The sequence below is a fragment of the Schistocerca gregaria genome, chromosome X, assembly GCF_023897955.1.
Source record: "Schistocerca gregaria isolate iqSchGreg1 chromosome X, iqSchGreg1.2, whole genome shotgun sequence".
In the NCBI taxonomy this organism is placed as follows: domain Eukaryota; kingdom Metazoa; phylum Arthropoda; class Insecta; order Orthoptera; family Acrididae; genus Schistocerca; species Schistocerca gregaria.
This window is the reverse complement of record NC_064931.1, coordinates 671,532,367-671,553,282: the sequence shown is the minus strand read 5'-3', so window position 1 is coordinate 671,553,282 and position 20,916 is coordinate 671,532,367. Positions and strand designations below refer to the sequence as shown.

Genomic DNA, 20,916 nt, shown 5'->3' with positions numbered 1-20,916 from the left:
ATCACGTAATGTCATTTCATTGACTACTCTTTCCATTCACATAGAAGGATGTGAACAGTCATCTCATTCTCCTCCCCATTCCATCATGAAGTTGATTAAGCACTTCCCAACTCTAGCAATGAAATCTGTCTCTTGGCACTCAACTGGCTAATCGTACCGAGTTAACCTGTTGATCCCCTAGTTACAAGATTTGCAAATAAAGTATGGTTTATGTAATTGGTAGTTGGATGGAACTTCACACAGTCATTTGGATTGTGTATGTGTTTCATACAAATATTGTTGTACTGCAATGTCTGTAACTTGTTATGTTAACAGAAATTATGATTTCACTGTAAGTGACCTAAGTGACTTTTGATGATGATATTTGATATAATAACTTTGGTAATGAAGGGACAGGATGATAGGACATCTGCTAAGACATGAGGGAGTGACTTCCATGGTACTAGAGGGAACTGTAGAGGGCAAAACTGCAGAGGAAGACAGAGATTGGAATACGTCAAGCAAATAATTGAGGACATAGGTTGCAAGTGCTACTCTGAGATGAAGAGGTTAGCACAGGAAAGGAATTCGTGGTGGGCAGCATCAAACCAGTCAGTAGACTGATGACCAAAAAAAAAAAAAATGTCTTAGAAAATGGCTTTGAGTGGTTACTGTTGGATAAATTGTCCTGGCTTTCAAAGTTTGCTGTTGTTAAATGGTCCACATCAACTGTCAATCTCAAAGACATGATGTATCTGGATTACAGGATATTTCCAGTTAACAAACCTGGAAATAACTGTCTCACTTATGTGCTCCATTCCATAGAGACCATCATCAAGGAGGGCTCTCCACAATGTTGAATAAATTAAAAGTATAATAACAAAAAACTGTTATTAATTACACATGTACACAACACTAAAAACTACCCTTTGTTAGATTTTCTCATCAGATTTTGCTAGTAAAGAATATTCTGCCTATGCTTCATTTAGTAATAAATAGAATAAAGAATCATTTTTAGCTTTTGGTCATTTAAGTAGGAAATAGGCTTTGCCATTGATACAGATATACATTTAATTATAGTACAGTAGATTACAATGAATTTTCATAGAAAAAACTTCATCACTATGCACATCAAGTAACTAAGTAATGTTGTAGGCTGCAATTTGTTGTTTGACTGCCAGCTGCACTCTTTCATTTTGAAACTTTTTAGTGATATAGACTGGAATGAGTGTACTAACATACCATTGAGTCTGAGTAGTTTCACTTTCTGAGAATTTATGTTATTAGTAATCTGTGTCATTGTAAATTCAAATTAGCCTTTTTCCATTGTTGTTTTGGTGAACCTCTTCCCTCATTACAAGTTAAGAAATATTATTCTTAATACAGTGTAATGAAACATAAATGTTTAAATTCACAATTGTAAGTACTTTGGCCCTCATGAAAAAATATATGATGCTACCTCCTTGATCAATCATACAAATTACATGACCATTTTATTTTTTATTTTCATTTATTCTGGTGGTTCCATCTAGGCCCACATTAAGTCTTGTTACACCTTGCAGTGAACTTTGCGTTCTTTGTCACCCAGATATCCTTCAGTCTTTGCATTTGGGCTTGCTTATTCAGCTCCATGCAAGTGGCAGTGTTTCTTCTTTCTGTCTGCTCATATTAGTGTAACCTGTTTATCATCATCTTCTTGTGGAGGAAATCCCTGTTACAGGAATTTTTAGGTTTGATTTGTAGGAGTAAGAGATCTTCATTAGTATTTCTAAACTTGGGAATTATGGTTTTGGGTTTGAGTAAATAATTAGAAGATCTCCTTGTTAAACGCTTTCCTGGCCATTTATTTGAGGTGACCATAAAATAATACATCTTTTGCAAGTCTGAAATTTTTTCTATTCTTTCATAAATTTCCTTACTGTATCTTTTTTGGTGAACACCATTCTTATCATTAGATCCCATGATTTCTCTAATTATTCTCCCTTCGCCACACACCGCCAGGTGGCTTGCGGAGTATGGATGTAGATGTAGAGATGTATTCTATGCTCTTTTTTCTATAGCCCTTCAAGGAGGTTTTCATTTGCATTTAGAGATACAGTTTCAGTTGCATCCATGACTACTGGCTTTGGAACTGTTTCATAGTGATGTATCTTAGTGTTATATGAATGGCTCTTATTTTTTTTATTAATGACTTCTACCAGCTACTTAAACATTTTTAGTCTGTTGGTGTCTCCATATTTCATCTGGGGTTTTAGGAGTGACACCTTTCATGTTAGTTATTATTTCTGGTGTTTTTTTCAAATTATGTTTAGAGATCAGTTTGTTTGTTGGTTTGCTTTTACATTTCGATCTGAACCCTTGTAGTGTCTACATAATTTGACCAAACAGCTATATTATCAGCAAAAGCTAGACAGTCCACCATGATTCCCTACAATTTAGTTCTCATTCTCATCAGGCTGTAGTCAGTTTTCATTACTCTTGCTCACTGGATCCTGATGATGATATTTTTCTTTTTTTTTTTTTTCAAGAGCACAGTTGAAGACCATCAGTGACATCTCATCATGTTGTCTGGCTCCTGTTTTGATCTCAAATGAATCTGAGAAGCATCCTAGGAACTTTATTATGGAGTTTGTATGTGTCAGAGTGGCTGTAATTAATGCCAGCAGTTTAAAGTCAATCTCAAATTAACAGAACTTTATGGTCTATTGAAATTTGGAATTTCTTTATGTCCATAAAAAATATTGTTTAGGACATAGAGTACAATATCTAATAATCCTTTTGACATTACAGATCTGTTCAGCTGTTGGACGACCTTTCCTAAAACCCCTTTTTGATGCTCAAGTTCTTTTAAAAACTGTTTCTTTTTTTTTATGTTGGTAATGTGATGGAATGTCCCTAGAGTGATGGGAATATCCCAAAGTATGTCACACAATGATAGTAATTGTTGACTATTTCTCTTTGTTTCTGTACTAGGTGACCAATATGGACATCTAAAGGTTTTAGTGTTTCAGTTTCTATGGCCCTTCACACTTCAACCAGAAGATGATTTGTTTTGTCTTGTTAAAGAGAATTTTTTTAGCAGTACGCTAGCTGAAAGAAGAATCAAGATACTCATTGTTTTCTGATATAGAGCAGATGTGTTCTAATTTTAATTTCAACTAAGACATGTTCAGCTTTGATTGAAAGATATCACTTTCTGTTGTTAAAATGAGAAGTAATTACAGTCAAGTGTGATTATGTATTCCATAAAAATCCAGTTTCCCAAATAAAATATCACTAGGACTTCACTCAGTGGCTTTTCAATGGTCACAGAAAAAAAGTGATGCCACATTCCTGTATTAAAAAATATATTAATATTTTACATTAATTCCCAAAAGAACTGCAGTGGTATTTCTTCCTTGTGAAAATCAGGTTCTTTGTTATAAAGGAGGTCACTTTCCCAAGATTACTATGACAAAGTACTTAAATAACTAACAATGGTCTTTAACTAATCTGTGGCAGCTGTTTACCATCCTTTTTAATTCTGGAAACTCTTTTAATATTGTTTGTTAGTCAGAGGAAAACTGGAACTTTAAACATTTATTAAAATAAAAGTTAGATCAGAAGCATTTCATTCATTCATAATTAGCAACTATGGTCAATGTTTTTGCAGTCTCAGTTGATGTGATAGTACAAGAACAGATAAGATCAAAGTACAGTTCAGCATCAGATAGATCCTTAGAAGAAAAGCTGCTACACAGGAAGAAACTCTTGCTATCCATCTGCAATATATTGTACACTATTCATTTGCTATATACCTGTCATGTTTCACTTCACATTGACATATGATTACTTACAGTTGTTGAAATGAGACACCAACTAAAAAGGCTTGCAACATGCAGTGAGCCACACAAATAAATAAATAGATTTACTAAAAGAATGAAGTTTTGTTTTTGCATAAACATTATCCTTTAATGCTAACAGATGTTGGAGAATCAGAATCCTCATATCTTTATTGTACATAGAAGGAATGGCTCATCTGATTCCCCTTCAACTTATTTGTGAACTTCTGTAGATTCACAATTTTTTATCTTCTCTCTTTGGGCAGCTTACTGAAGATTTTTATAACAAAATTCGAAGATTACAGTTCAGATCATAAACAAGGATACACATGATAACTAATTTTGTCTTGTTATTACTAAGTGATCCACTGCTCATTTAAAACTTCACTTTGTTATCAGTAGTAAATACCATTAAAGTATAAATGCACTGGTATTCAAAGGTTGGGTTTTCTGCTTGTTTCTAAAAATGTTTTGAAAACATGGCTATACACTTTTAGTTCAATTTATTCTAAATTAAAACTGCTTTATGTAAAAAGTGTAATGGTTTCAATGAATAATGGTTTCCAATTAATGATGTCTTTTTATGTGTATGAAGTAACAAATTTTGCTTTAATTGCAAATATCTTTCTTTAAAAATTTTAAATAATGTAATGTGAAGAAACATCAAATGTGACAAAGAAAACAGTACATATAATAACTACATTCTCAAATTTACATTCCAGATAGATGATGGTTCTGAAGGGTCTAGCTCATATGAGAAAGAAGCAGAAAAACCGTTAAGCCAACTTGGGCCTGATGCATCAAAAGACTGTGAATTAGCTGTTGCAGCCCAAGTGGGAAGTACAAATACATCTGCCCTAGGTATGGAAGTGGAATTCAATACCACCTCAGTAACTAATAACATAGTTACTTCAGAAAATATACCCGAGCCAGCTACTCAAGCTTCATGTAAAGGTTTGTGCTGTTACAGAGCCTCTTTTCTTATTTTGTATCTTGAAATTGTGGAGCGATGTTGCATTTTTGTGGCTTTTCATATAAAAAATGCCTAAAATATATTTTACGCTTACATTATATGTACAACTTCATGTAAAAGCTAATACACCATTCATAATTGATAACCTTCAACTGGATCATAGCAGCAGACAGAAATTATCTAGATATAAAGGAAATCTGGCTCATAAGAAAATGTTAGAGTTGACATACAGTAATGAAACTAGGCACACCAACAATATCTAGCTGTAACTTCCTTATATTTTCATGAGTACTTACATAGATGTATGATTTTGTGAGTAAACAACCTTGAAACAGTACAGAAAACGTGGTAACAAAATACATTAAGCTTATGGATATGTTATCTCCTAAATGTTAAAACTGTCTTTTTCCTTCTCCATGTGCATTTCATTGTTATTTTTTATTCTGAGCAACCCAAGGGCTTCTGAGAAGACACGGTTGGAGAGGGGAACTGGACAAACTGAATCATTGACTCAGTTTATGATGCATAATGTCCTTTTGTTGATGCTGTAATAATTTAATGTACCATGCCTTCTCCTAGACACTGGTAATTGGAGCTTACATGGATCAGTTAAGGGAAGTGCCACAACTGTGTCATTAACAAACTCATAACTTGCACTGTCTCCTGTCTGTCTTGATCTGAACTATTGCTCCATCTTTACTGACATCAATGTTTATTGAATGTTGAACTAACTCATTCTTTGGCCTTCCAGTTAACCATTCACTGAGAATAATATAATAAGCAGCTGGCTGTTCCACAACCTCACCAAGTGCTGTGTTACAGTGATTAAGTAAAGCCAAAGGAGAAGATTTTGAAATCCAGTCACTCATCATGATTTAAGTTTTCCAAGTGTTATGTAAATAATTCTTGGAAAATACTAGAATTGCTCTTTTAAAAAGTTATGGCCAGTTTTTGCATCACGTTTCTACAGCTGAAATTGTGCAATGTCTCTTGTAATAAGAATTCATTGTGACTGAACCATAAAGCTATAATAACCCTGTTAAGCTATAACACTTTTTTCTTCTATTCTTTTAAAGAACCCTGTACATGCAAATCTTACATATACATTCAGAGGACACTTAAAATGCCATGTAAAAATAGTTCATGGTTATAAACATCTGCAAGTCCTACACCATACTGTGTTTTTGTAAGGTGCATTGCATTCTAGTCATTCTTTCATCATATTACAGTTTTCATTCAAATAAGTGAGTGTTCATCCAAGTAGAATATACATATTCATGTTCTTATTAGTTGATAATTAAAATAACAGTAATTGTAATAATAATAGTATGTTGTTCTTGTTGTTGTAGTAACAGTAGTTTCACTAATAATGGTGTAGATGATAGAAGCCATTTGTTATTTTACATGTTACAGATGTACAAGCCAGTGAGGATATTGCAGGGATATCTGAAGAGCACCTCCTTGACAACAACAAATCAGTCAAGATGTACAGTTCACAGAACTGCAGTTGTGTAGCTGAGAGTTCTTTGGATGTGGAAACAAGTTTACGGACAGAATCATGCTACAATGCTGTCAAGAAGGCTGATGTACCCTTGTCAAAAAGTGAAAGTAGAGGTCACAAGAAACATCTGTCAGAATCAAAAGCGAAAAAGGTGAAACACACTGAAAAGAAAGTGGTGTCAGAAGGTAGCGATGTATTAACTGCACATGAGAATACTGGGAGTAGACGATCAAAGAAAGGAAATAAGGGAACCACACAAAATGCAGCAGACTCTACTAAAAAAGGGTCTATTTCAGCAGTTGAAAAAGGAGATAATGTCCCTTACAATAGTAGCACTGTATGTTTTGAAGAAAATTCCATCAAGAGAATAGCTCATGACGATAGGTCTTGCAAAAGCTATTCAAAGTATGAACATGAAGGACATGAAGGACAAACTGAACCAAGAAGTGTATTTGAAGAAGCTGGTGCTGACCATAGCATGCAAAATGGTATGCCTGATGACCACGGTACATTGTCACCTGTGAAACAGACAATGCCTTCAGAACATCCCACCAGTCAGGAAACTCTCACAATAGTAGATCATGACTCTGAGTTGAACTGCATTCCAGATATAATAAATATGAATGAATCACAATTAAAAGACACTGTTTCCATATGCAACAATCAAGATGCATTTACAGTATCGTCATCAGACTATTTTTCTGATGAGTCAAGCAGAATACAACACACACAAAATGATTCCAAAACAACAGCATTAGAGTCAAATGAGACTGCATCAAAGAATTTCCTCAGTTCAACTGATGACACCGAGTTACCTCATGAGGAGACAAATGAAACAGGTAATCTGAGCTGTTCTACCTTAAATACTGCAGCTATCTCTGAATCTCTCAAAGAAACACACACCCTACTGGCAGAGAATGTCTCAGGAGGGCTACACTGTCCAAATGACCATGCAGACCATAGTGAACATGATGAAAGTAACAAAGATAAATTTCAAACTGAAATACAGAGCAGCCAAAACACTGAAGAAAATTTTGAACAAGGGCACAAAGAAATTAAGCTGAAACCTACTTCCACATCAACTGAAAGTGATCAAATTGTTATCAGTCAAATGTCACTCCATGATTCCAATGACCAGGAAACTGAAGTAACTCCAAGCACTAGCTTAATTCAGTATGCAGAAAATATGTCAGCCATTATTGTAAAAGAGGCATTAGATGAAGTGCAGTTAAGGCACTTTAAGAACTTGAAAATTAAAGAGGCTGTTGAAAAATGGCTACACTCACAAAAAGGAAAGGAAGTTATATGTCTTACAAGTGCTGCTTCAAGCTATATGTGTGGGAGTGATGAAGAGAGTGAAAGTCCAGAAACAGATGAAGAATTAGCAAAACCTATTTTATCCGGTCCAAAAAACGTGCTACGCAACCCTTTGCTTGCATCATCTCTTAATTTTTTGTACATGGATGATGCAAGTATAAGGGTTGCAATAAAATTTTGTGAAGGGTGTGTGTCTTTAGCTAATTTAATTCCTCATATGAAACTGCTCAAGTTTAATTCCAATATGAAATGTGATAATAATACTGAAAAAAATATCTGCTCAATAATTAAGATCCATGGCCTTAACACTGACTGTGGATTTACTCTTTCCCTGCAGGATAAGGAGCCTTGTAGGATAGTGAAAAACTCACCTCATAAAAATCACATCCATAACTCCATTACTAATGAATTTTATAAATCATCAGACAAACATTTTGAAAGTGAAGAATATGAAACTAAAGGTGCTTTAAGTGAAGTGGTAAATATGGATAATTCATTATCAGAGCAAATAGATACTTCTGATATGATTGACTGCGAAGCTGAATTTTACATTTGGGATTCTGAGCTATTGAAAAAACAGTTGAACAGTCAAGTTGAAACTGAACTTAAGCTGGAATCATCAGATAATGTATCATGCATGTGTGACCCATCATTATTTGTGGGGAAATATTACAGTCTGGGTCTTCCAGTGGAGAGAAATAATTATGATTCACAGACTGACACTGAATCAGAAGAAGAAGTAATGATACAAAGTGATTCATCACAAAGCTGGTTGTCAGAAACATCTAACAGCACTGTTAATATGGCAGAAGATGATGTCAAAAGTGAAGAAGCAATAGATGTCATAGCAGCAATGAATCAAAATATTGATATTTTCAAATTCGGTTATGCTAATTTTTCAAAGCTGAATTCAGAGATTTCGTCTGCTGCACATTCACATCAGAAAGATATTAATTTTGTAACATCATCAGGTGTAAATATAACAAAGGCATCAAATGGATTACATCATGAATCTGCTATTTTAATGAGGCACCTAAAGGACAAGGGACCGTTTCCAGTTGGAGGTATCTGCTGCATGATACAGTAGACATGTTCCCTTGAAGATTTCTTTCACAAGTGTTTACAGCAAAGTTATCGAATATTATACATCAGACATAATACATTGTTGTTTCTGTGTATGCTGTACATAACAAAAACAAATGTGAATGAGATACTTTGATGAGTTACAAACATCATCTCAGCAACAGCTGTGTTGTTCAAAGTGCAACAAGACTGAAATTTCAACAAGTATTTTTACTTAAAGCTGAGTGTTTTATCCTGAACATTTCTGTTTAAGCTCTTTCAATCACACATCCTGCAATGAATGAACAATTTAAAAATAAAATGTGAAAAATTTATAAGCATGTCACTTAAAGACAAAATGTATAGAAATTGTTAAAACATGATTCAAACAAATATTGGGTGAATGCTTTATTTTTTTAGTGTTATATATTTTGGATGCCAAATATATGAACTGTTGTTTTTTTGCAGGAGTATGTTATCAAAGATTTTAAATATTAAGTAATCTGTATACATTGCACTTAAATATTGTGATATTCTTCATAATATGTGTTTGTGCCTTGCCTAATTTTGTGACTGATAATTCATATGAAAGTCCTACTGAAATAAACAGATCCATAACTGCTATGTATATGGGGTATTTCAAGCCTATCACTTTCCTTTAGAAGAATGCAGTTTTGGTGACTGGTTGTATGTGTACAGTGACAAAATTATGAAATTATTTTATTTTTATTTTTTGTCATTGATCAAAATGATGCAGTCTATTAAACAGAGCTGTTATTAAATATGTTTTCATTGTTGTACTCTGTTAATAATATGATCAAAATTAAGTTTTGATACATGCTGTTATGTGTGAGAATATGCTCAATCATTTTGTTTTCTTTTTTTACTCTGTATGGTTTAAGTAAAACAAAGAAACAAATTTTTGTATGTAAATGAACAGGTACCACTGTTAAATAATCAGGTCATTTGTTTATTTGAATTTCCAAATCTTAATTGGTGGGTGTGATGTAGTTACTAGGTCATCTTAGATCTCAGTCAAATAACAGTAACAGCATATTCAATAAATAGAATTAGCCATAATCATAGACATTCTCTTTGTAATAAGTATGATCAGTGATATTCATAAACATTATTTATTTAGAATGATGAGTGATGAGAGTTTTGTTACTGCACAAAATTTGATAAGCTTTTAATATTTTGTCGCTTGGGATAATTGCTTGTAGCTTCAGGCATATCTGCATATGTTTTGCTACAATTTTGTACTTAAAATGATTGTGTGTAAATTAAACCTATTCAATTCTGCTTATCATTGATTTCAAGCATCTGAGATAATATAAAGTCAAAGGAAATGTCTCCTTAATTTTATGTTGTTAATGTATGGTAGCCCCATTTTCCCCATACTCATCTGCATATTCTGTGTTATATTTTGTAACAAAATGATTGGAACGTATCACCAGTTTGGAACTGATATTAAAGTGTGTTGATTTTGATAAATGAAGGGAGAATATAAATCCTTTCTTTGGTGTCTGGAATAAATGTGTCTATATAACTGAAAGTAGTATTTTGGTATTTTGAGACATTATATTCTCTTTTGATTGAATGTAATTCACTGGTTTTCCCTCTTTTCTGATATACACTCCTCTCCTTCTTTTGAAAATCACTTAATCAAGATAGAATTATAATATACATTCCATGGCATTTGGGATACGTTATTTCAAGGTCTTTTACTTCTTTAATTTAGAACGATATTTTTATTCAACTGCAGTTAATGTTCATGGCAAAAAATCAAATTTTCCTTTAAAGAAGTTTCACAGTATCTTTCAATTACTGGTGATAACCATTTCTTAGTGTTTATGTAACACCTGTCAACTTTTTATTGTTTTAGTTAAAATTGTCAGCAGCTGATAGATGTGACCTTACTTCATATTTTAGTTTACATTTTTTATTTTTAAATGCCCCTTTTTCATTTAATTTCATCACTAATTTCGAATTCACAGTTGTCTACAAAAATAAACCATATTCATTACATTAAAAATCAGTTACCAGTAGAATTTTGTAACTACTTTAAATCCTTTAAGGTGCAGTTCTGAATTCGTTTATTGAGTATTATTTAATAAATAAGTAAACAGCTGGCTGATGCAAGTAGATTGTAAACTGCATTTAAATTGCCAAGATATTTTGTTCCGTAGCACTGTCACCAATGTACTCGATCATTGGCATTGCCTTCTCTTCTGTGAGATCAGCTTGAATTAGTCTTCATCCAGCAGTCATAATATAAATTCATATGTGTTATTGTATTTTCAGACATTAGTGACCTTTTGAACATTTGAATGCACTTTTAATTGAAACACTAAAAAAAAGTCTAAGTTTAGGTGATTTTATTCTGTATGCATAACATCGACTCATAGACTGTTAAAATTTTACACAGGAAAATAAAGTTGTAGCTGCTAGACACTGTAACAAAATGTCACTGATTAGGTTGCATGAAATATACCATATATGTAGATCTATAATATAAACAGAAATTAGTTAATAATTTGGTACTCAGCACTTGGAGGAGTGCAGCTTTTTCAGATATATCTATATTAAATGACCCTAAAAATCTCAAAATTACCCATTGTCATCAGAAAGTGTGATACACCACATTACTGCAGGACATTTGTTACCAACTGACATACAATATTCAGATATCATATGTGATAGTAAATCATTTCCCCATAGAATTAAATTTGGGCTTCATGTTAGTGTACTATAAAACTGTAGGAAAACAGCAACCAGTGGTTGTATAGAAAGCCTGTCATTCACAGAAACAGGAAATATAACACCAGATCTTTGGAAAATGACATACATGTATGCTGTAGCAAGAATTTATACTTAGAATTTTTTATGAAGGTGATAGCTCATCTTATATGCCTCATTTAGACACTCCTTACATCCCAACCATAGTGTAAAATGTTTTATCTGTACTAAGTGTACACTGCTATTGTGCTAGTTACACTGTCCACTTTATGTCTAAATCAACATATTTTTGAGAGCATCTGATCATTGTAGCATAAAATAATAATAATTTTTGTCTGTAAGAAAATCATTACAGTCCTTCAAATTGTTTCAGTTAGTTATCTTTGCATAGTTTTGAATAGTTATCTCATTCTAGATGTCATCAATGAACTGGATTCTCATCCCACAAAATCTCAGAATGTCTCTCATTCTTGAATTTCTCTATGACTCCCTTCCTCTTCATTTAGTTCTTCCTTTCCTTGTTCTTTTTACTCTCTTTTTCCCTCCACCTCCATCTTTCCTTCTTACTTTTCATTGGATTTGCTAAACCATCATCAATTGCTAGGTGCCCCTTATTTCAAATATCATCTTGAAAAAAATAATATATGCTATTTTAGGACACAAGATTTTAATTGTGTATCATGTCATAAAGACCGCTTTGAAAGTAACTAAACAGAGTGTCACCTTTATCATAATATTTTATAATACTCAAACAAGTTTAGATGTCTCCATTTGGTTATGAAACATGTACCAGTAAGCTGCTTAATGTCATCACTGTTCCCTATCATGTGAAAGTACTTGATGCTTTAGTGTCATATTTATCTTGTGTTCATTTCTCAGTCTTCATAACATTTAAAAAAATTTATCAAGCTCACATGGTGTCAGATCTAATATTCTGTCATATTATGCACTGTTGTGGACGAATAATTTCACTTAGAATTTTCAGAGTGCAAATGATGGTTATTTTAATGTTAATTTTTACCAGGCAATTATTTTGTATCATTTAATGTCAAAAAATACAAATAATTTGTTTCATATAACTGTACATACCATCTGCAGCGACTCTAACATACATTACAATGTAGTATGTCATCATGTTGTTCCCATTTGTTGGTCCTTTCTGGAAGAAGGAACCTGTTATGACACCGAACTCTGGGATCAAGAACAGAAGATAATGCAATACGATACCATTTTTTAATGCCCAATTTATTTCATATCCTGAGATTTTGGTTACAGACTTCACTGGGTGCTATAACTGTGTAGGCTTCACACCCAGGGCAACTGGAATAAATATGGCAGTATAAAGCTGTATCATTTTGGAACACTAAAACGGCTATAAAACCAATTTTTTGACCAAGTTTCAAGTCATCCTGAAGACAGACACTGAAAAGACAGTGAAAATGATGGTTTTCTGGTTGTTTGTAATGTTTCAAATATCACTTATATTCAAATTGACTGAGTGCTGTTCATTTGCAAATGCAGAGGGGAACAACAATAATTCTACATGCAGTATCAGATAAGTTAAATGTAGTTTGACAGTGTACAATATCAGAAACATATGCATAATATTTATAGAAAAATGTTAACTTCCCATGTAGTGAGGAAGTGATTACTATTAAAATATTGTTAATTTTCTGTAGAAGAGTACACATATTTAAGGAACATGTCAAGACTATGTGCACATTCTGAAAAAAATTACTTGTTTGACAGTGTCTATCCTCTCTTTCTAAGGTCCAATATTGTGTAACTATTGTATTGTTTCCATCAAATCTGCTTGGGAAATTGATTAATTTTGTTTCTCATTCTACTAATCTTCCCAACACAACAGGAGTACTTGGAAAATGTATTTTATTTTCTTTCTGTTTATCATTATCATATGTTCAATTGAGAAAAAATGCTACTCTATTTCAGTCATTTTTTTAAAAGATGAATTCCTAAAAACTGAAAAGTCACAACCCAAAATTAAATATAATGTTTACTCATTTGTGTACTCACACAAATGAGAAACTTAAAAAGTGAATAATTCAGATGGTGTGAAAGAAAAAACCTGCATCTCCCATTAATGTTCTGCAAAATTTTCATGGGTACTTCAAACATTGTAATAGAAATAAGTAAACTGCCTTTTATGGCTAGACTGTACCCATTTCTGCTTCCTAGTTGTAAGTTAAAAGCAGAGATAAACTGAAGACTCCAGAAATTTCCAAGATGGAAATTAACTAGAGCATTATTACAATAAACTTTGTTTCAGAAGTGTGAAACACATGTGGCAAAATTTAATTTATTATCACACAGTATGAAAACAAGAGCATATTTAAAATTTATATTTGTATTCAGTACTATACATAAAATTTAGAAATGTTATCGTTTTGAGGGATAGGGGGGATGATAAATTAAGCCAAATTTTCAGTCTCAGTGCCCTAATTTTACTATGTACATTGTAAGAATATGCCTGATATTGAGATCTGTATTGTTCCCAGACTTTGTTGCAAGAGTCTCATGTTATTTCTTGTACTGATAGAGTATTGTAACAGAAAACACTTTCATTAAGAATGGGCTTCTGCAAAACTTACATAAATTCAGTAATTTGTACTGGTTATGCATGTTAGTGAAATTCCTTCACATTATTGATGTACAAAAGAAGACATTACACTTTAAAGTAGTTATCCTTGTTGGTTAAATATATGCACTGTTACTTTACAGAGATCAATTTCAAATATAGCCATAATAACGTAGCCTTATCATTATCACCAGCAAGTGGCTTTTTCCTTAGCAAACATGTCATGTCCAGAGTTTGAACAATTGATTAAGTGTGCCTTAAACTTGACGATTAAATAATTAGACTGCAATATGAATAATAATAGAAATTTGTGATATTGTTATAGATACAAATAAGGAAACGATATCATGATGCCATTGCTATGACTTGACTGATATTCTCTTACAACACATAAACTCGCTGCATGGGAAAGAGCAGGGAGTGATAAGGTGAAGTTATTTTACTTTAATAAAATGTAAGTATATGAAGGACTTTTGGTCATGGACTTATAATTGACACACTGCTAGTAAGAACTGTTGTTACTGAGAACAAAACAGACCTGCAACAGCCACTGTTCTACAGCAGCATGTGCTCAAGGGCAGAAAATGTCAGGAAAATAAGAAACTGAAATAGTTTCCTGTGACTATTTCTAGCTAACACACTTCAAAATATCACAAGGGAAGATGATATGCTTGGAGGACAGGAATGTATCACACATACAACAGTGTATTTAAACAGAGATATAGATATCATGTTGGAATGAAAACTGTAATAAGTTGCAGACATCTGTTCAAGCAATATTCTAGGGATAGTGAACAAAATGCTCAGCTGCATATCAACTAATTACATATTAAATCATAAAGAATTTGTGTAGTGACAAATAAAAGGGAAACCAATATAACATTGAAATTACCTGTGAAGAAATTCAGAAGGCAATCATTGCAGATAAAATAATGGCATTTGGGAAAAATAATCTTTAGGAGTAGAAGCTACTGTTAAGTGCTGGAGACAGTGGAAACAAATTTGGAAGTCCTAAACAAGAGACAAACAGACACATCCAACCATCTTCCAAAGCATCGAGATAGGGAAACAGAAGAGTGAGTTTAGTAATTTCATTGTAAAAATGTTTAATTAATTCTGGCCTCAAATATTTGCAAAGAAATGCATGAAATACTCTCAGAGTTATAAAAATCTGTACAAGAAGTAGGTACAATAAGGTCACTGCAACCATGTACACAGCCTATACAAAAGAATCAGTGGGCACAGCAAAAATGTAACCTTGGAAATGCGTTTTAATTCCAGTTGAGGATTAAACCAATAAAATGTAAGTGTAAATACTACTGAGAAGTGTATTTTAATCGTGGATTAAATTTCCAGTCTAGTTGAGGATAAGATGGATTTAGAGAAATTAGCTTGAATAATGAAGAGGAGATTCGATGAGTAATTTGGATTAAAGAGATAATTTAAAATAATCAGGTTCTACAGGAACTAACAAAATGACAAATAACAATAAAATACACAGCACACAAGTGTCAATGCAGAAGACATAAAAATTGAAATATATAAATTCTATTGTCTTGCATCTAATTTTAAAAAAAAAAAATAATGGAATATAAATGTAATTTCCATTGTGGCATGGAGTGGTGTCTTCAGATAAGGAGAAGTGAGCTTATATGTTTATTTATAGATTCCTAAATGAGTCTTATATGGAACTGTTACAGCACAATGATTTTGTGCACACAGAAATAAAAAGAGTTGGTAGATAATTATGTTATAACATGCTTACTTGGCTAATAATCATAAAAATGCAAGGAAAAACTGAGATATTATTTTCATTAAAAATCCACGTGATAAATGAATGCTCTAGAATACTCCAAAAACACACAACTCCAGAAAAATAAGTTGACATCCCTTACTGCAAGTATCTGGAAACAGTTCTCTGATTAGCAAATCATCTTCCTTGCACCTGACGACTCCTAGCATTGTAAAGATCCAGAAAAGAATTTCATTGTTGGCTTGCAATTTTGTGTGATTGGTTTCTATATTATAGAACTGTATTTGTCATGGCTCAGTTGGTTCAGTTACCAAAGAATCATCTATCACAGAATATTATATGTGTCCATCATTTCATATGAAAAATCTGTTTGTATTGCATACTGATGTGTCAATTTAACTGAAGCCTGCAACTACCCTGAGTGCTGTTTGGCTCCTTCCAGCTCCTGTCCAAAAAGTAACAATACAGCATATAGTTCTGTTCATGCACGTCACTCTTATATAACAGAACATGGTGTTACTCTTCATCACCGCATGTTCCTTTTATTTCCTTTTTTGCATTTTTCTTACAAATGGACAACTATTTTCAAATGATTTACTCCATAGTACAATAAATTTTTCATTGTAGGAATTATTCACAAGTTAGTTGTAATCAGAAACAAAGTAATAATTTTGGAGTTAGTGGGTTTCCTTCATGTAACTTATCAATAGTTATTTTCTAAAACACTTAAATTACTCTTCCCTGTTTTCTACTACACCTCACAGGCTTACTTGAGTATGATATTGGATGGCAGTATACATTTCAATCACACTGTTCTAACGAACTGTCATATATTTTCTCTCTCTCCACTGAAAAACATCATTTTTTCAGGCGAGTGTGAACAGCATTGATATATTTGATGAAATGTGTGATACACATTGTGTTGTCTTACAGTATATTTATTCACAACTGGTTTCAGTCACTGATCATCTTCACACTGGAAAAATATCTAGTGAGACAACTTCACATGCCATACATGCTATTTAACCAAAGAAGTATATGCCATGGCTGACTTGAGGCCATCAGTAAAAGATACTTAACGTCATAATACTGGCTTACACAAGCAGAAAACATTGAAAACATGAAGCCATGTAACAACAATTAGTGCACAGCACTATTACTTAGACACAACAACCAATGTGCCTGAACAATGATGCTGTGCACTTACCGCTGTTACATGATTTCAAGTTTTCAAAGTTTTCTGAATGCTTAAGCTAGCATTATGGCATTAAGTGTCTTTTTCTGATGTTTTCAAGTCAGATATGGTTTATAACTTTCTGGTTAAATAGCTTGTATGACACGTGAAGTCATCACTATAGATGTTTTTCCACTGTGTACACAGCACCGTTACTTAGACACAACAACCAATGTGCCTGAACATTGATGCTGTGCACTTACTGCTGTTACGTGGTTTCATGTTTTCAATGTTTTCAGAATGCTTAAGCTAGTATTATGGCATTAAGTGTCATTTTCTGATGTTTGCAAGTCAGATATGTTTTATACTTTTCTGGTTAAATAGCATGTATGACACATGAAGTTGTCACAATAGATGTTTTTCCACTGTGAAGATGATCAATGATCAAAACCAGACAAATCCTAAGACAGCACAATGTGTACCAGGCATTTCTCCAACTGCACTGATAAAGACATTTATGTATTTACTACTTTCATCATAGTGTTTTAATGCTTCCGAGATGGTGCTTGAGTCTCACTCAGGTGCCTGAATGAGACTCGGGCACCATCTTAAAAGTGTTAACTCAGTTTTCATTCACATTGGCTTGGTGCTATTTATTTAATCCAAGAATCTGAAACTGAGAATATAGCGCATCTTTATGATTTTGGAATCAGTGAAAGCTTTGACTGATTTCTGAAACACAATAATGTTCTTCAAATCTATACAAGCTAAAGAGCATAAGACATATAGGTGGAGGCTATACAAACATTCCACAATACATAACCATGCTTCTAAAAATTACAGTCATAATCCTTCTTTCAGATATTAATGTAATTCTTCTGGCATTTCATATCAGGATAACTTTCATGTCTTGAAAAATTTATATTCATAGTTCCTGCTGAGGTCAGTGTGTACAAAAATTTATATTTTGCAGAGAATGCTTGTGAGTATATGAGTATATGAATGTTTTCTGGAAAATAGTTCATAAAATGACAAAGCAATAATTATATTTCTGAAACATACTAACAGCAACACACATTGTATATTTTGAAATTGTCATTGTGTTTCATCTGAATTTCACATTGCAAAACAATGATACTCTAATCTGTAATTTTCTTTTATGTCTGTAACTTAACTGTTAAACTCATGTTTAGGTAAACATTGTAACAATTTAATTAGAGACACAACTTTCCACTTATGCTACCAGTATTCAAAACCAATTTTGAATGTCCAACAATAATTTTGAAAATTCTACTATAATATCTTACAGCTACAGGCGTTTGTGTCATATGTTTTCAATAAGTGTGTTATTTAAAATAAGATGCAATATAATACGCATAATTGGAATCATCAACATCAGTTCAGGAATGGAATTAAAGGAAACTGTATGATGAAGGTGATATTGTGTAAGATATTAGCAGAAAAGTTCATTACTTCTGTAATTTGTCTTAGCTTGAAATGGATTAGTGTTACATTGTACATGGCTTTTGTGAGGAAAAGGTGTCTTTGGATTACAAGATAGAGACTTTATGGCTGCATAAAAACAGTTCTCTGAGTTCAAGAAGTATGAAATAAAAGACAATTGTTACTACATAGAAATGCTTTGTTCAATTTTTGTTTGTTTAAAGAGTGTGGAATACAGTGAATATTTGTTTTCGGGATTCAATAGCTCACTTACTAATTTGTTGAAAGTTTGTGATCTGCATTTATTGAGCAGGAAATATCTCTCAATAATAACTACTTTAACTTCCAAGTTCAATGTTATTTTGTACAGAAAACTGTTTTATATTTGACAGATTTATTCTTCAGCTTCATGAATGTGTATATTTCCTATTGTTGTTTATGCATAAAGAGTGTTTGGGCAGTGTTGTTTTAATATATATTGATTGAAGTAAAAATATATTGTTACATTATAGTATTTGTGCATTTGTTATTCTACAACACCAAAAAAATGGTTTTAGATAAGGCATACTTGTAAGGAATCTGCTGTGCTTTCTTTGACACTCCCACTTTGTGGATAATAACCACCTTCCCTATCAAGATATAATTGCCTGATGGTGCAGTTATTTTTTGATGTGACTCACCCTAGCTTTTGATTTGTGCTCCAAATTTTTGCTGACCTGCTTATTTTTATGAATTCAAATTATACAAAACAATTAACAAAATAAATAAGAATCACTTACACAACTTTCAGTCATACAATACTCTGCAAATAATCTAATTTCAGGAAAACTTTCAAGATAATTTGAAAATAAACATAGTATTACTATACATTAAGAGTATAATTTCCTTAGAATTATTTCAGGAATTAAGCATAGAAAACTTTGGAAAATGGCAGAAGGAAGAAAATATAACAGAATCAAGAGATATCAGATAGTGTTACAAATTGTTTTTTAGTTGCTCTATGATTATATGAGAAGTGTTTCCTATCATTACAAATAATCCATTATAGGAAGTTGAACCTCATTTTTCATACAGTGTGCACACCCACCCACCCACCAACACGACAACATACATTTCGTAACTTATGTATCTCCATCATAAGTCATTCTGAGAGAACCATTCCAAATTTTGTACTCCTGAAGGAGTAATAATCTAAAATAACATATTTTAAGTCCAGGTAGGGTGCCACTTATGATTATTTATCTATGTAGTGTATTATGTTTCAGAAAAATTAACATCATTTATTTTAAAAACAGTTGGACTTTCAAGTAAAACCTTTTACAGGAAACAATATCTTGAACTTCTCAGTTTGAATAATGTATTTTGCAAGGTACAATCTTACCTGTCAGGGTGTCAAAAACAGAGAATTAAGGGTTTTTAATATTAATTTTTAACTATCTGTCAGACAAATTAGAAGTCTAAAATCAAAGGCAATATGATGATGATGATGATGATGACGATTACAACAACAATAAGAATAATAATAATAATTTTATTGCAATGGGACATTACAGCAATAGACAACATCACACACATAGTACAATGCAACTGATAATTTAAAAGAAACAATGGACTTGTTATTAACAGTACAATTGATAAATTCCTTTATAATGTAGAATGGATGGGCAGTTAACCAGTCATGCAATATTTGTTTGAATGCTTGTTCACACTGTGTCAGGTTGTTAAATAATTTGTGTGCTGTGAATTCACAGCTACTAAATGATTTGACAGTTTTTGGAGTGAAGTATAAATGCAGCTCCTGCTTCTTTTGTTGTAACAATATACATTTTGTCTACATTTTGCTTCCAGTAAATTCTTCTTTGTATAAATTAAGTTTATTACAGTCAAGATTTTTTTCATGAAGGTTTACAATGTGTCTTATAGAAATAACCAGTAACTACCCTAATAGCTTTCTTCTGCAATATTAAGATGTCATGAACACAACTAGTGTTTCTCCACAACTTGACATCATATGTTACTATGCTTTGAAAAAATGAAGAATAGGATGTTATAACATATATTTCAGGTATACAATCCCTAAGTCACCTTAATAAATAAATTACTCATGATAACTTACCACGAATATATTGTACATGTTGGTCCCAAAGTAATTTATGATCTAAATATACCCAGAACACATATAACAACTTACGTCGCCTGACAAAAGCTTGGCTTTTAGACTAAATACCATCCATACAGAAAGAATCCATTTGCTTTAAATCAGTAGGGTGCTTGATCAATTGTCTTTGCAACACAAGTTCTAAGACTACTAAAATCATTGTTACTATGGAGAAATGTTGTATCATCTGTGTACAGCAGTGAACTGGGCTTAATAAATAATGACTGATGATTAACCTTCATAAGAAACAAGAAAGGGCCCAGTATGAGCTATGAGCACTTGTTCATCTTCAATACTGTGAAATAAATCTCTTCCACTGCAAGCTCTTTGCGTTCCGTATTTTGGGAGGAAGTAGTGTGGACCAAAACAAGAAAAATAGTCCAGTAAAAAGGGGTGATAA

General features: G+C 32.6%; 1 protein-coding gene across 3 annotated transcripts in view; it reads left to right on the top strand.

Moving 5' to 3' along the window:
* LOC126299189 (uncharacterized) overlaps positions 1-18,872 on the top strand; it is a 508,703-nt gene extending 489,831 nt beyond the window's left edge. For 2 of the 3 annotated variants that reach the window (XM_049990965.1, XM_049990967.1), the window contains exons 8-9: positions 4,523-4,754; positions 6,187-18,872. In XM_049990965.1, coding sequence (XP_049846922.1) covers positions 4,523-4,754; positions 6,187-8,678 — 2,724 coding nt within the window. In that variant the 3' untranslated portion in view covers positions 8,679-18,872. The remainder of the gene's footprint in view (positions 1-4,522; positions 4,755-6,186) is intronic. The other variant, XM_049990966.1, reaches the window with a different exon arrangement.
* The last annotated feature ends 2,044 nt before the right edge of the window (positions 18,873-20,916 follow it).